Raw genomic sequence first — 18,022 nt, forward strand, 5'->3', positions numbered from 1 at the left:
ATTTTGTCCATCAACTCTCATATCTGTGTGATTATAACAATGTAACAAAAATGTAGGCAAATTATTGAACAGGTTATTGGTATGAGCTGATCAAATCCTATTCTTCTATTCTTTCTTGAAGGTTAAAGTAAGCCACGGACTCAAGTTATTCACTTTTTTCACCCTGGAAAATCAATCACCATTTAAAGTCAGCAGTAGAAAGAACGGCTTGAGGAGGGAAAGAGAGTCAGTAGGAATAGGGTAACAACCAAGTAGATTAAACAGAAGTAATGGTATGATAAAACAGTGACCTTAAAGAGAAATGGAACAAAAAAATGGCTCATCTTTTTTTAATACAACAGATACAAGTGGAGGCAAACAAAAAGACAAAGGTCCCTGATAGTTCTATATTAAATGCAGCATACCTCATAATTCATGTGAGATATTTTGGTTTATAGACAGGAGATATAAAGAAGATAAAAAAGATTCATAACCTCTCTTATGAAAAAATGGAAATTACTCATATGATCACAGCACAGAAGTAATTATTTTGCCTCAAAAGGAAACAATGTCACACTCTTAATAGGAAATAGATAAACGTACTTTTTTCTTTCCTCCACCCCTTCTCCCCCCACCTTTTTTTTTGCTCTTTTTTTGTCCATAGTGGAATCTGTTTATGGCTGAACTCTAATTTTGGTCACAATAAACGTACCTTTGTGATCACAAACCAGTGAAATTATAAAGAACAGAGTAAGGATCGCTTTTCTAAACGCAGGTAAACATACTGAATTTTATAAAGGTCCAAATGATGTTCCAAAACTAGCTTCTAGGCCATTTTGGATCTCCTTGAATTTTAGATTTAATATAATATTAATGTAATGTGAAGATTTCATTTCTTGCTATAAATGCCAGTTTTCACTTGTGAGTTATTGGTTCTGATCTGAAACAAGGTCAAGAAAACATTTTTAAAAGTCAGTCAAAAAGCTTAAATGTATTCATTACATTAACCTCCTATTACCTTAGTTTACCCAATTCACAGAATAATTGAACCATCTATCCCTTCAGAGTCTTCCACAGCAGATTTCAGAACACAACTCAAAAAATGTTGATACCACATCCAAAGCCTTCAAAAAAATCCTTTTTAGACAAGTGAGAGTAGTAAAAATTTGATATATAAACATATCTCACTATACCTGGATAATCTTCTGATACATGTACCGAATAGGATACACTGCAGGAAAGAAAGAAAGAGGTGATCAAAATACTGCAAATTTGACATGCTTAATTTTTTTTCAAAAACTCTATATTATCCATTCAAAATAGTTATGCGTGAATGAATTACAACAAAAAAGGAAAAACATCTTATATTTTAAGAAAGATGTATGTTACAGAATTTATAACATTTACCTTGATGCCCATATATATACTAAAAATAGTATAGTCAATGACAGATTAGTTACTCAAGATTAACCTTTCCTCTACATGAAAACAATGATATCTTATCACAAGACCTAATATATTAAGAAAAGCAAAAGCAATATTTCATGCATTGGCTATATTTATTTTATCAAGCACATTTTCTTAAGTGGGAAAACACTGCTTAAAATATTTGTGCATTCTTTTAAATTTCAAATATTATTTTTGAATACTGTACAGTAAAAACCCCTGATTCTGAAGGCAGAAGCCCCAATTCAAATTTCACCTCTGACACCTGCTAGCTATAAGACATTAGACAAGTAACCAGTATCACCATAAAATGAAATCATTCACTAGATCATTTCTGAGGTGCTCTAGGTCTAGATCTATAAAGCTATGAAATAAGCTCAATTTTTCATACCATATGATTTTGCCATTAGTGAAGAGATAATTCAAAGAAAAATAAAAGAAATAAATACCCTTATTAAAAAAAATATATGTATCCACTAGAGAAAAATATATAGCATGATAATATATCCGTTGAGTGAAATATAATAGATATGAATTTGTTTATCCTTTGTGAATCTATATTATGTTATAATTGATCTGAGATTTCATTGGCAGCATCTTCTCTGAAAATTATAATCTTAGGGAATGGTGTGGGGAAACTGAGATGATTGGTTGAGTTAACTACTCTGGGCAGTCACCGATTATCTCAGTTTCCTATCATCAGACTAAGAGAAGAGAGTTTCACCTTTGCCCACCGCCTTCTAATTCACACTCCCCAACCTAGTGAAACGAAGGAGGAAGGAGAGGCAGCAGCTACAGCATGGGCCCCACTGACAATGGCCTTGGGACCTGGGGAAACCCACAAAGCCTGGAAGCATCATCCAGGTTCAGCACATCCTGCTCATCACCACCCCTATTCCCCACCTCAAACCCCAGCAGCCTTAGGGAGAGAGGGAAGGGGGATGGCCAGCTCCAAACTTGGGTAAGATCACTTTTAAAGTTGCAGTTTTAACATGTTAATGATGAGATGTTGATTCTCTGTGTAAATAATTTGGAAACGCATTCAACAAAATTGAAGTCACCTGATGGTAATGGGTTTGTTACAAGTTTCAGATTGGTAAACTTCTATATCAGTCATGTCAAGTAACTTTTCATAATTTGGTTACAGCTAAAACAAGTTGTCTAACACTTAACGAAAAACTGTGTGATTGTTGGTTGTTGTTTTAACGTATAAACTTGCCAAAAAGCTTGTTTGGGTTTTGGAGTTCCTAAACAATAAACTCTGCTTGCTGAGAATTTGGAAGTATATAGAAATTATTTCTAACGATTGGCTTTTACATCAGGACAAATTTAAATTTGAGATGTAAATCCTGGTAAATTTTTTCCTAAGTTGTAACTAGTGAAACTTGCTGTTTGAGGTAAAAGCTCTCAGGACCATAACTGATTTTATTTTGAGTTGTCTGATGGATCATAACAATCCATCCATACTCAGTAGTGAATAATCCACCATCTGAGAGAAATGACACAAGCTACTTAGAGAGAATGTGATACAGGTAGGAGGTCTGACTCTGGGAAAAACTGAGAGAACAATTTTAGCCTCACTCTAAGATGGGAACCTACTGGCTCAGTTGCCCCATTATGTTCCTTTGAAAAGGAATGTTACCCACCTGGCTATTTCTGAGTCTGGGGTATGAGGTGGAATTGATACTGTGTGGTCAGAAAATCCTGTCATACTTGGTTTAAATATTGTCTCTGCTTTATCGTTTTATAGCAAATTTCTATAATTGGAGCAAGTGGTCAGTAAAACATATAAACACAATGCAAGTATGTGAGATCTTGCTGTTTTGACCTGACTATGTAGTCATTCCCTATCCCAAATTACTGAAATTAAATCAGAAACATCTTCAGTTTGGTTTGGGAAAGAAAGGAATTTGGAATCAGAGTGGAAGCTTGGGGCAGTAACAAGATCAGATAATACTGCAGGTCACAGGTAAATGTGCAGGTAAATGATTTTAATTAGGCTCTTGCCTTTACATATGGGCCTGCATCTTGAATTGCACTGAATATTGAACATATTGAATGTGTCAGAAATGGGAACGGAATTCAGGACTTCTCCTTCCCACCTCTCAAATACCAGATCTCAATTCATTCAACTCACACTCTCTCTCTCTCTCTCTCTTGTTCAAATCCATCCTCACATGATACTTAGTAGCTGTGTGACCCTGGGCAAGTGAATTAATCCCAACTGCCTCACCAAAAAATATATATATATAATAATAATACATTTACTGAATGGACAGAAACAAAAATGACAAATGTTGGATGAGCTGTGGGAAAACAGGAACATTAATGAACTGTCACTGGAAATTTGCACTACTCCAAGCACTCTATAAAGCAATCTGGAACTATGACCAAATATTATGCATATGCTTTGACCCAATGATGCTAATACTAGGTCTATATCCCAAAAAGATAACGAAAGAGCAAAAGCAATCATAGAAACAAAAATATTTATAGTAGCTTTTTTTTTTGGTAGTAGCAGAGAACTGGAAACTGAGAGGATGGCCAAGAATTGGGGAATGGATGAACAAGCCATGGTATGTAAATATGATGGAATATTGCTTTCCTGTAAGAAATTATGAAGGTGATGGTTTCAGAGAAACCTGGGAAAACTTGTACAAACTGATGCAGAATTGAGAGACCAGAATTAGTAGAAAAACATATATAATAACAAAGGTATTTTTAAAATAATCAACTTTGAAAGATTTATGAAAGCCTGAGCAACATAATGCTCAATCACAGTTCCAAAGGATTCCCTGAAACATGCTGTCCACCTCCAAACAATGAAGAAATGACCTCAGAGTACAGATTGAAGCATGTTTTCTCTTCTTGTTCTTTCTTTTTTTTTTTTGAAACATGGTTATTATGGTCATTTCTTTTGTATGACTGCATATATGTAATAGGTTCTGTTTTTCTTGCCTTCTCAAAGGATAGGAGAAAGGAAGACAGGTAGGAAATCTGGAACAGAAAATAGAATTTAATTTAATTTTTTTAATGAAAATAAGCATTTTTGTGATGGGATATATCTACTAAACTAGGTAAGATTTCACTTATTCTCATTAGAAGGATTTATTAGATTTTATAAAGTTTAAATTTTTAAATTTGACAGGATGCTATATAAAAGCCTTATTTGATAATATGTCAACAACCAATCTTTTTTTTTCCTACCCAAACATTTATCCATTCTCTCAGGAATTAACCCAGTCACAGGCATTTATCTAGATACCTGTTTCATCTGGCTATCTTCCCAGAGTTACTGGTCTTTTTACTCCTCTCCACTAATGTTTTTGCCTTCCTAATTCACTACGTGACCTCACCTATTTTATTTTCAACTGAAGTTCTAATAATTTTTACATATACTAAACTCCTTACACTAGTGCAGGCAAAAAATGACAAAAAACCATGGCCTGGCAGGCTGCCAGTGTTCATGGAAGACCAAACAAATATGCCTCTGAGACATTTTAGGGGGAAAAAAAACTTGGTAATGGATTTAATAAAGACTATAAATGATAGAGAACTGAATGACTAAGAGATTAATGGGTAGCATCACTATAAAAAGTTGGAAATTAGAAGGTAACGCTGTTTTCAAATTGATTTAGACAAGGGAAAAACATCTAAATAGGGATGTCCTGAAGAGAACTAGCCCAAGAATTCAGATCTCTAAGCCAATGACCTTGACAGATTTCTGGCACATTCTTGACCACTTTGTTAAAGTTGTGGTCTTTGAGTACTTGGAGAGTAGAAGTAGTCAGGCATGACTGTGTCCAAGTGAATGAGCCTGGACTCATCAAGTGTACATGTTAAACCCCACTTTCGATTCCGAAATGGTAACTATTTGGACTGACAAATCATGCAAATTTCATAGACAACAGCACTGATTTAGAGTTAAGAAGGATTTTTTATCACTTTACAGATAAGGAGCAGAGGTCCAAAAGAACTTTAATGGATTGCCCAAGGTCTTATGGAAGCAAATGAGAGGATAGGATAAAAATCTAGCTCTTCTGAATTCAAAATCAGTGTTCTTTCCATGATACTACTCAGCAAGGGAAGTACATCTTTTGTGGCGCACTTGGAGAGATGTGGGCTAAATGATGAAACAAGTAGGTGCCCTCAGAACTGTTTGAATCACCAGAACTAAAGAACTTTGACAAATGGATTAAAATTAACCCAGATACTGAATTCTAGTAACGTTCTCTAAGATTCCTCCAGGGCCTTCTTCTTTTTACTATTTTTTACAAATGACTAAGATTAAGGGCAGATGGCATGTTTGTCAAGTTTGTAATTAAGATGACTATGGAAAGGATTCCAAATTTATTAAATGAGACTTGGGATACAAAAAAATAAAGAGATCAACCTGGGCTGAAGCAGCACCTTTTAAATGAAGACTTTCCTAATTGCTCAGGTTTTAGTACCCCCCCCAAAAAACCTTCACAATTATTGTTATCTATTTGCATACGCTAATTTGTGCAAAAACAACCTTCCCAGAATATAAGCTCCTGGAAGACAAGCAGCAGCTATTTCATTTTTGTCTTTGTATCTTTCTAGCCTAGCACAGGAAATGGCACGTATAAGTTTAATAAATGCTTGCTGATTCACTGATTGGGCTGTTTGATATGAAAATGTGACAAATTAAGGAGAATCTCAACAGTTCTCTTCGAAAATTTTGAAGCACTGTCATTTGGAAGAGATTAGCCTTGTTCTACTTTGTCCTAGACATTAGAACTAAGGAGGCGGAGCCAAGATGGCAGTGTGAAAGCAGTGACTTGCTTGAGCTCTCTCCCAAACCCCTACAAATACCTGTAAAAAAAATGGCTTTAAACAAACTCTAAAGCAACAGAACCCACAAAAAGACAGAGTAAAACAAATTTCCAGCTCAAGATAGCCTGGAAGGTTGATCGGGAAGGCATAACACACCAGGCAGGGAGAGGAGCACAATTCGGCACGGGCGCACAGGCCGCAGCAAACGTGGAGCAAGCCTCACAGGCAGCTGTGGCGGTTTCCAGACTCCTCAATCCACCAACGCCGAAGACAACTTAGAAGGTCAGTGGGAAAAGTCTGTTTTTGTGGTGAGAGAAGAGCTAGGTCAGAGCCAGTTCCAGAGCACAGAGTGTGGGTGCCTGGGCAGTGGCTCCATCCTGAGCTTCTGGCCCACAGACTGAGGGGGAATCCAGTGGCTGATCAGAGGGGGACTGCACGGATCTCTTTGCTGGTGCTGAGGCAGGAATCTCTTGCTTTGGCAGTGCTTGGATCTGGGTCACAGCTCTGGGTGGCGGTCCTGAGGTGAGGAGGAGCACTGGCATAGCAGAGCTTGTGGCGGCAGTGGAGAGGAAGCCCTCCAATTCCAAGAGAGAAAAGACTGCTTGTAGCTGGTCACTCAAAGACCAGAACACAGGCCAGGAAAAGAGTAAACACCTCCACCCTTATCATACTGTCTTGGAAGAACTGAAAATTTACAGGTCCCTAGAAGTATCTCTGAAAACAGCTATACAAACCCCCGAAGCTTGGGACAGTACATTCTCCACATTGGAAGCAGACTTTTACCTTAACAAAGAGTTTAAAACTAAAATAGTGGGCTGGGATCATGAGCAAACCTCGCAAAAAGAGTCAGACTATATTATCTTACTTTGGTGACAAAGAAGATCAAAACATACAACCAGAAGAAGACAACAAAGTCAAAGCTCCCACATCCAAAGCCTCCATGAAAAACATGAATCCGTCCCAGACCTTGGAAGAGCTCAAAAGGGATTTTGAGAAGCAAGTAAGAGAAGTAGTGGAAAAACTGGGAAGAGAAATGAAAGTGATGTAATAAAATCATAAAAAACAAGTCAACAGCTTGCTAAAGGAGACCCAAACAAATACTGAACATAATAACACCTTAAAAAATAGCCTAACCCAAATGGCAAAAGAGGTCCAAAAAGTCAATGAGGAGAATGCCCTAAAAAGAAAAATTGGCCAAGTGGAAAAGGAAGTCCAAAAGCTTACTGAAGAAAATACTTCCTTAAAAATTAGAATAGAGCAATTGGAAGATAGTGACTTTATGAGAAATCAAGACATAATAGAACAAGTCCAAAAGAATGAAAAATTGAAAACAATGTAAAATATCTCATTGGAAAAACAACTGACCTGGAAAATAGATCCAGGAGAGAGAATTTAAAAATTATTGTACTATCTGAAAGCCATGATCAAAAAAAGGGCCTAGACATCATCTTTCAAGAAATTATCAAAGAAAGGGGGCAGCTAGGTGGCGCAGTGGATAGAGCACCAGCCCTGAAGTCAGGAGGACCTAAGTTCAAATCCGGCCTCAGACCAAACACTTGAAACTTACTAGCTGTGTGACCCTGGGCAAGTCACTAAACCCCAATTGCCTAAAAAAAGAATTATCAAGGAAAACTGACCTGATATTTTAGAACCAGAAGGCAAAACTGAAATTGAAAGAATCCACTGATCTCCCCCCTGAAAGAGATCCCCAAAGGAAAACTCCTAGGAATATTATAGCCAAATTCAGAGTTCCCAGGTCAAGGAGAAAATATTACAAACTGCCAGAAGGAAACAATTCAAGTACTGTGGAAACACAATCAGGATAAAACAAGATTTAGCAGCTTCTATATTAAGGGACCAGAGGGCACATATTCTGGAGGGCAAAGGAGATAGGATTACAACCAAGAATCACCTACCCAGCAAAACTCAGTATAATCCTTCAGGGGGAAAAAATGGTCATTCAGTGAAATTAGAAGACTTTCAAGCATTCTTGATGAAAAGACCAGAGCTGAATAGAAAATTTGACTTTCAAATACAAGACTCAAGTGGAACATGAAGAGGTAAAGAGGAAAGAGAAATCATAAGAGACTTATTAAGGCTGAACTGTTTGCATTCCTACATGGAAAGATGATATTTATAACTCATGAGACCTTTGTCAGTATTAGGGTAGTGGGAGGGGAAAGAATTATATGTATGTATGGATAGATAGATAGATAGATAGATAGATAGATAGATAGATAGATAGAGGGCACAGGGTGAGTTGAAGATGAAGGAGTGATGTCTGGGGAATAGAATTAAGGGGTGAGAGAGGATTATACTACGAGAAGGAGAAAGGGAGAGGTAGAATGGGGTACATTATATAGCATAAAACAGACAAGAAAAGGTTCTTACAGTGGAGGGGAAACAGGGGAAGATGAGAGGAAATGAGGGAATCTTATTCTCATGGTATTTGGCTTAAGGAGGGAATAAAATACACACTCAATTGGGTATGGAAATCTGTCTTGCCCTACAGAAAAATAGGGGAGGAAAGGGACAAGAGAGCAGGGGGATGACAGAGAGAAAGGCAGATTGGGAAAGTGGTAATCAGAAGGAAGTACAGGACAGGGTCAAAAGACAGAATAGAATAAATGGGGGGGCAGGATAGGATTAAGGGAAATAGAGTTAGTTTTTCACAACATGTGTACTATGGAAGTGTTTTACATAACTGCACATGTATGGCCTGTATTGAGTTGCTTGCCTTTTCAATGAGGGTGGGTGGGGTGGGAGGAAGGGAGAAAATTTGGAACCCAAAATTTAAAAAACACATGTTTAAAAAAAATGTTTCCACATGCAGCTGGGAAATAAGAAATACAGGAAATGAGGTACAGAAATATATCCTGCCCTACAGGAAAATAGAAGGGGAAGGGGATAAGAGAAGGAAGGGGAGCAATAGAAGGGAGGGCAGACTAGGGGAAGGGGTATTCAGAATACATGCCATCTTGGGGTGGGGGGAGGAGCAAGATGGAGTGAAGATTTGGAATTCAAAATCTTGTGGAAGTGAATGTTGAAAACTAAAAATAAATAAATTTATATTAGAAGAACTAAGAACAACTGGGTAGAGTAGTAGATTTGGTTTGGTGGAATGGGGTGCACTTTTGCATCATTATAGCTAAGAGAAAAATATGCTGGCATGCAATATAAAGAATTTCCTTTTCACTAGAAGTGTCAAGCAATGGTTTCATGTAAGGTGACTTGGCAAAGATGACCTGGGCAGGATGTCTCCTCAAGCACAGGATGAATTACAGGCAGCACAGGTCCTTTCCAAGTCTGAGATATGATGTTTCTGTGATGAGTTTTTACAATGTCAAAAGAAGCTTCAGCTGGGAAAAATCAAGATCAAGAAGTTGTTTCTAAAAGGTGCTTTGGGAGGATTAGTACCATTCAGTTCTACTTATGTCTGGTTATAAATAAAAGAGAACTGATGCTGTATTATTGTACGGCTCAGGTCAGGTAAAGTCAGCCTGAGTGAAAAGGGATGAGGAATGAATCAAAAACCCCTGCAATAACAGGTCTTCAGGCTTCCAACCAATCAGAATCCCTACAAAGAGATGCATAGGCTTAACTATAGAGAAGATAGATAGATAGATAGATAGATAGATAGATAGATAGATAGATAGATAGATAGAACATACATAATAAAATAGTACTCTAAAAAATCATAGGTATAATAGTCACAATGATGATGAATTCTTAGCTTTCATAGGAAGGGAAAATGATCCCATATTTTTCTAACCATGCTAATTAGGCCTTAATACATTCAATCTTCAAATATGGGTGTAGGAAAGGCTAAAATATACAAAAGTGAAATCTTATATGAATGTTATATTACCTGAAGAAATACATTAATTTTTTCTTTGTTGTATTATGTCTATTTTAATTATAAAAAAGGCTTAATTTAATTTCCTTTCATCACTACATTCTTCCTTCTGTTAATCCCAACCCCAGCCACCATCACAGAGAGGCATACCGTTTTGGTACTCTGGTACCAAAGGAATCAGGTGGGATTTCCATAACCAATCAGAAATTCAATAATCACAGCAGATGGGGCAAAGAAAACCTACAAAATGATTCATCAGCTTCTTGTATCACAGCATTTCCTAGGTAATAGAGCAGAAGGAAAATCACCAGGACTGTAAAATCCTAATCAGTTTCACATTGTGCCTTACAGAGTTCCTAGGGAAATAATTCTGTGCAAAGACAGACGTGGATGATTTAACTGTTGGACCTCACAAGTAGAAAAAAATAAATAATTCAGATGAAATAGATTTAGAACTAAGGTCAATATGTATTGTCAACAACACAAGTAGCTATAATGTGGTTAAAGACAAGGAGGAGTAAAGAATACTGGAACAAAGAACACAAAAGGAAAAACAATTCAAGAGCTGTCCATGAATCAGTCACTTGAAAAAAGAAACAAACAAGAAAGTGTTTTCCCTCAGAATGTTGGAATATCCTAAAGAATAACTTAATGGAGGTACCATTCTCAAGAAAAACATATTTTTACAAGATTTCCTTAATCAATTAAATTACAGTACTTCTTAGGTATAATATATGTTGTATATTAGTAGATAAACAGTCAAGTTTTTAAGTATAGTCTCAAATATGCTTTTTTTTTAAGGTGACGACTTCTTAAAATGGCTATGTGGACATCTCTAACCTCTGGCATCCTTTGACAGACTAAGGGAAGTGATTTTAGGATAGAAGTTCACAGCTGTTATTATTACAGTTATTTCATCTGTCATATGAGGGTAGGGCTGTGTGGCTTTTGAAAAGCTGATAAGATATTGGGAAGCTCCAAAGAGACCAAGAATATCAGAACAAAGTCCTTAACATCCTAGTGTCAAGCTCATCTCATCAAATTACTGAACTGATGCTTATGCCCTGAGATTGATGTTTTCCCTCAGTGAAAAAAATATAATCACACTGCTACATTAACAAGATCAGTCCTTTACCTAAAGTAACTACTATCCTCAATTACCATATCAATGATACTCAGTTCAGTGATACATTAAAAACAATCCTTAAGAAAAGGCATAGATTTTATTCCAGGAAGCTAGGACACTAGGAGATATTCTGCAATTCATGAATGTCTAAATTTCAAAATTTACTCCAGAGAGGAAACAAAACTCTAGCTGGACAAAATCAAGGCTACAATAAAACAGGTTAGCAAACTTAAACTTAGAGATAGAGTTGCAATTAATTTTAGAGATTGTTTGACCAGCTACACTCCATTTTAGAGGTCAGAAAACTTGGCTGCTTCATGTCCTCATTTATAATATTCTATGATATATGCAACTGTAACATGCCCAAGGTCCCAGAAATAAGCATTTAGAACAGGAGTGGGGAAACTGGAGTCTTGACGCTGATGGGGTGTTTGGGTGCTTGGGCTTGTACTTGGACCCCAATTTCTCCCTAGTCTCAAAAACACTGTCTCTGACAACCACTCCCCAGCCCAAGGACACTGTGCCTAGCAGTTATTCATGCTTGGGCCCCAGCATGGCCCTTATTTCTCTTCCTGGTCCAGCTACACAAAGCTGGATGAGAGAATGCTGGACCTCAGATCATGTCTCTGGAAGCCTCCAGATTCCTTAGTAAGTTCCTGTCTTGTGAGAAAGCTTTCCCTTGTTACAGAGAATTCTCATATCAAGACAGAGAGAGAAGGATGCCTTGCCCAGCCCAAGGAGTTTTGTCCTTGGCTGGCCCAAGGACTCTTCTTCCTGCCAGACTCCCAAGATCCATGCCTCTGTCATTTCCCTCCCTGTCTGTGATACTCCCTATACTTTCCCATGCATAGCTCCCCAAAACACCTGGACCTTTGCATTATCTAATCAGTATCCCTGGCATTCCTTTCCCATGTCCTTTTCCATATAACCCTAGCTCCATCCTCAGTCTCTTACAGGTTCCTTAAGAATCCTTGCCTGCTGAAAAGCATAACAATAAATCTTTGCCACCTTGACTTAAACAATGCTTGAGTCTATGAATTCATTCCAGATGACCCATCCTGTACTCCAGCCTTTGAAGGGTCTCGACCTCTCAGACCGCAACAAGGCCACAGGTTCCCTACTCCTGATCTAGAGCCTAGTCTAGCAGTCTTTTTCACCATCCCCATTAAACATGTCCTAACAAACAAAAATGTTAAGTTCTATACTAGGTCAATACCTTTTCACCCACCCCTCAGACTGTCACTTTTTTGGGCTCCTAAATCCAACAAGAGGCAACAGGGTTATGTGACATGTTTGTCACACAGGAAACTAAAGCTTCAACATAAATTGGTACAATCCTCAACTGCCAGCCAAGAGTTGGCCTCCTATAGCTAACATGTTTATGAATATAAGAGATAGTAAGAGGTAAATGACAAACAACTCTTCTGTTCCAATGTGGAGAGAGTAATGGCAAACATTCCAAGCACACTTGGTAAATCACTTTGTGATGAACTTAAGGGAAGATAAGCAAGAGTCCCACAGAATGGACAGGAATGGATAAATTTGTACCTACACCAGCAGAGGAATTCACAAATTGTTGAGATCCACCCAGGGCTTGACAGAAGGCAGGCATTTAGGAACAAGATATGTTAACTATAGCATTGCAGACTAGGAACACCACTGAGCAATTCTTTTTACTTCTCTAAACCACACTTTACATTTTTAAGAAGTGGAAATATTATTACATGTATGATCTACCTCTCAGGGTTGTTGTATGTAAAGCATTCTATAAATTATAAAGAGAATAATTTGACAATACTTGATGATAACATAACTGCTATTTCTACACGAACATTGATTCCAAGTTATAATTAGAGATGTCAGGAAGACATCTACTTCTAAAGTGGGAGTGGAAATTCTTCCTCTTACATCATGTCAGAGCAGCTAGAAAGGGACTCCAATATTCCAGTTGAACAAATGTGTGGGAGAAAAGAACCTCCATGTATTCCAAGTAATTTCCAGGAAGTTACGAGATATCCTTAGAGGCAATAGGAAAATAAATGAAGTATTTTTGATATTCTTCATGTTTGAGAGTTTATACAGAAATAAAAATTATTTTTCTATAACTGATATTATCAAAAGTTCCTTGAAGGAAAATTTACAATCTTTGACATATGGCTGAAAATATATTAGATTCTGTCATAATAATTAGCTCACTTTAAACCTCAATAATAGCCCCTAAGGTCCACATGATTCCTTCCATAGGGAATTTATTTCAGATAAAAAGTTCTAAGTTCATTCACAATTACTCTGAACCCTCAGTCAAGCAAATTCCTAACATTTACAGAGAGGTTGGGATCTTTGCCTAACTTTACATTTATATTTATCTCTAATTTACCCCCACCAACTTTATGATCATGGCAAAATTCAGTTTACTATAAATATTTGGGTATTAGAATAGATTATTTTATATATTATTCTATAATCTAATAATCATCATCATCTGTAATATAATCATATTATAAATAATAGATTATTTTACAGTTTCTGTGCACAGACACTAGGGAAGGGAAGCTGGGGAAAGAGAGGACTTTTTGTTGGTAATTCCATCAGAATGGGTCTTCTCTGAGATGCCTTTAGAACCCATATCCCACTTGGAAATCTTCCTTTCTACTACAGCTTAGTCAGGGTTATGCTAAAAAGCCATTCTTGATCTAAACTCTCTCAAAGAAATGTAGGTCTAACTATCTTGATGGTTTATTGATGACCTCTGGGATATAGAGGTTTCCTTGTTCTATCTGAACACAAATCTTGTGCCACATCATTACAATTTGAAGGATTTTTGCACACTTAAAGTGAAGTGAAGCTGAGTAAGTAAACAACCGAATCATTAAAATAGCAAATATTTCCACTTGAGTATTTGATAAAAAGATTAACAAATGGTGGTACAATAGCACCCAAAAGATTCTCATCCTGGGAACTTAATGTCTATCTATACCTTTCCAAAGGTCTTTCACAGCAAATCTACACAAGGCACTAAAGGTCCTCGTTGGGCTCTCTTACTATTTCATAAGATAATGGGGAAAGCTAGGTGGTGCAGTGGATAGAGCACCAGCTCTGCAGTCAGGAGGACCTGAGATTAAATCTGGCCTCAGACACTTGACACGAGCTGTGTGATCCTGGGCAAGTCACTTAACCACATTGCCAAAAAAACCAAATTCATAAGATACCACTGCAACACTCAAGCTATAAGAATATGTATTTTAATACACTGATCTATCCAAATATTCCTCCCCATTTTCTGTATTTCTGTACTCTGTAAGTACTTAATAAAATATTTATTACGAGTATGATACTATTTTAAGTGTGGGCTAAATACAAAGTTTAAATGAAGCATGGCGCCTGCCCTCATGGAATATTTAGTCTACTAGGGAGAAATGACACACTCATAAGTAACTATGATTTTAAAATGAAACACAAGTACATAAAGTGAAAACAAAATGCTTGGTACAATCATAGGAAGATTCTTCCCAATATTTGAGCTAGGCTTTAAAAGAATAGGTTAGGAATTCAATCCTCCTAATAATTAGGGAGAGCATGTTTTAAGTATATGAAAACAGGTGAGCAAAGGCCTATGAGGGAAGGTGTCTCTGGTAGTGAGACAAGTATCTTTATTAACAGACGAGAAGTTAGGTTAAATAAGTGAAACTGGCTGGCATCGGGGTAGAAACAAGGTTATAAGAGGAAAAGCTTTGGCCCTCTCTGCCAAGACTGCCATGTAGCTCTGGGAACACAGGATGAGGTATTCTGAGTGCCTCAGCATTAGTTCACTACACAGGTAAGGGTAGATTTGTACAAAAGTCTTCTCTGAGAAGAATACTCAGTAGGGAAGCCAAGCTAGGTGGTGAAAAAATCTTGCATGGAACACAAAGTGACCGACATTGTAGCCCTTGTTCTTCCATTAACAATCTGTTAAGAAAGTAATTTATACTATACAGGTCTCAGTTATTTCATGTGTAAAAGGTTTGCACTAAACAATCTCTAAAGGTCCATATGAACATACATATTTCATGACATTTTGATATTCACATTCATGGTTTATGATGTGAATGACAAATAGGTTGACATCTCACTTTTTTCTCCTTGTTATATATGTGTATTCCCTAAGACAAATGGGTCTTCTCTCATATTGATTCCTTATCATTATTATTAGAAGTAGTAGTGATGATGATGATAAAGACGATGATGGTAGCAGCTAACATTTATCTAGTGCTTCCTGGATGCCTGGTAATATGCTAAATGACTTACAATTATTATCTCATTTGATCCTCACAAAAACTCTGGGTAGGTGCTATTAGTATCCCCTTTTTATATAGATAAGAAAATTGAGGTATACAGAGATTAAAATGACTTGCCCTGGTTTCCACAGATAAATATGAGGTGATATTTGAACTGAGGTATTCCAGTCTCCAGGTACAGCGCTCTATCCACTTTACTACTTAGAGGCCTACAAAAGAAACAAATACAACGCAATAGCAACGGGGCTTTACTGGTTGAGCTTACCCTGTTTAAAGGTTAGAGTAAAGTAAATCTAAAAGCATCTGCCGTGTAAGGTTTTTCGGTTTGTTTTAATCTGATTATTAACCATTCTTGATCCCAACACTGAATGATATTTATTGGTAAGAAATCTCTCTCACTTTTTGTGCATAATTCACTTTAATTGAACTTTACTGTTGTTTTAAAAGTTACAGAAATTTAAAGGAATGCTTTTTAAAAGTCTTGTTTGTTTAACTGATAACAAGGGCTTAGATTCCATCTGCAATAAATATCTGAGTCACTTTAAACTGTTTTGTGGATTGTCATTGAATATTCATGTGACAACAATTCTGTATTAGACCAGAGATACAAGAAAAATAAAGCTCCTTTTTGGAAAAGATGTTGAGCCACCAATATTCCAAGACAATTGGTTAATTTGATGCTAATTTCTGAGGACTCAAAAATATATATGCAGGGGGCAGCTGATGGTACAGCACCAGTCCTGAAGTCAGCAGGATCTGAGTTCAAATCTGGCCTCAGACCAAACACCTGACACTTACTAGCTGTGTGACCCTGGGCAAGTCACTTAACCCCAATTGCCTTAAAAAAAAAAAAAAAAAATATATATATATATATATATATATATATATATATATATATATATATATATATATATATATATATTTATACTACCAAGGTTCACAAATAGAACATACAAATCATTTGTAACATATAGGTTATATAAATGGAGGAGAAAAGGCAAGACAAAGCTTATTTCACTGGTGGGAATGATTAAATGTAAACCTCCAGGTGGTTCTTAAAAATAAAGCTAAATATTAAGCTATGAAATGGATTTTTTGCTAAGTCTTTTTTATTCAATATGTTTTTTTCCTAAGCGATCATTTTATGTGGGAAAAGGGGTTTAGTGATTTCTTTATGGGTGTGACAAGTATCTATCACAACAGTTTTACAGAGCCTCATTAACTAAAAACAAAAAAAGTTATCTCAAATTAGACATTTCATTGCCAAACAACAAATTCCCACTCTTATCAACTGGCTTTTATTATTTTGCCATTTTAGAATACATAAGTCCCATTCTTACTCTTATTTGCAGCATGAAATTCCTTTCCACTGGCAAAATATCAGGTTTTATTCTTCAAGGTATTGATTTTATTTCGTATTCTTACCGTACGTCTACGGAATTGGATTTTGGAAGCAGGAATTCTGGCTGTAGGTTTTGTTGCTATAAAACTGCAGCCCTCACAGAAAACAGAAGCTAAAGAGAGCAGTAGCGCTTTGGGAGCCTCGAATGCTATTGCCCCAAGCTTACTAAACAGTCTTTCACTGATCTTTTTACATTTTGAAAAAAGGGGGGGCTCATATTTGCTATTTCAAACTGAAAAATAAAAATAAAATAAAAAGATGTTATGCATACAGCCAGCTCATTTCTGAGGAAGTGTGGAAAATTGGCTGATTACAAGTATTTGGATAACAAATCCAACTTAGTTCTTGGAGAGTAAATCATTTAATTTTAGATAACCTCAATGAAAATAAGACAATGTTGATTTCTTATTTTTTTCAAATTGGAAAAAGAAAATATGAGGTTAGAATTTATAATCAGCTAACAATGCTAAACAAAAACAACTCTGAATCTAAGCTTAGAAGCATAAATGTTAAAATTTAAGATCTAACACTGTTCTAATCAAAAATCTATTCCAAAATAAGCTCAAGGGATACAGAACTTATCAACACAAGCATTCCATTTTTTTAGGCCACTTTAAGAGAATTTTGGAAGCAAAAGTACGTGATCTATAAAATAAACAACATAATTCAAATAAGATAAGCTGTTCTGAATAGCAGGCAAAGGGACAGCCTAAAGTGTAAGCTGCAGAAAAGTTGAAGGGTCACCTAAGAAAGATGAAATCACAGGCCTGGACCAAATGAATAGATACATTATGTACATACATACATACATATATACATACATACATACATACATACATACATACATACACACACACACACACACACACACACACACATACATATGTAGATAGATAGATAGAATAGATAGATAATGGCCTAGTGGATACAATAGATAGCTTTAAAGAGAACTTTGTTCAAGTCTTGCCTCTGAAATTTAGTGGTTGTGTGACCCTGGACAAATCATTCACTATTTAATTCCTCTGTGCCTCAAATAGCTTAGTTGCAAAGAAAGTTCTGCATCATCATTAGGAGAGGAAGTTCCTTACAAGGATCTCCTTAAACCAATATATCATGTCTGCTCTTTGTATATATAAACA

General features: G+C 36.5%; 1 protein-coding gene across 1 annotated transcript in view; it reads right to left on the reverse strand.

Moving 5' to 3' along the window:
• PARP8 (poly(ADP-ribose) polymerase family member 8) overlaps positions 1-18,022 on the reverse strand; it is a 217,081-nt gene that overhangs the window by 101,494 nt on the left and 97,565 nt on the right. The window contains 1 exon segment of the mRNA XM_020996772.2: positions 1,173-1,210. Coding sequence (XP_020852431.1) covers positions 1,173-1,210 — 38 coding nt within the window.

This window comes from Phascolarctos cinereus, unplaced genomic scaffold, assembly GCF_003287225.1.
Source record: "Phascolarctos cinereus isolate Bilbo 61053 unplaced genomic scaffold, phaCin_HiC Scaffold_4;HRSCAF=312, whole genome shotgun sequence".
NCBI lineage: Eukaryota > Metazoa > Chordata > Mammalia > Diprotodontia > Phascolarctidae > Phascolarctos > Phascolarctos cinereus.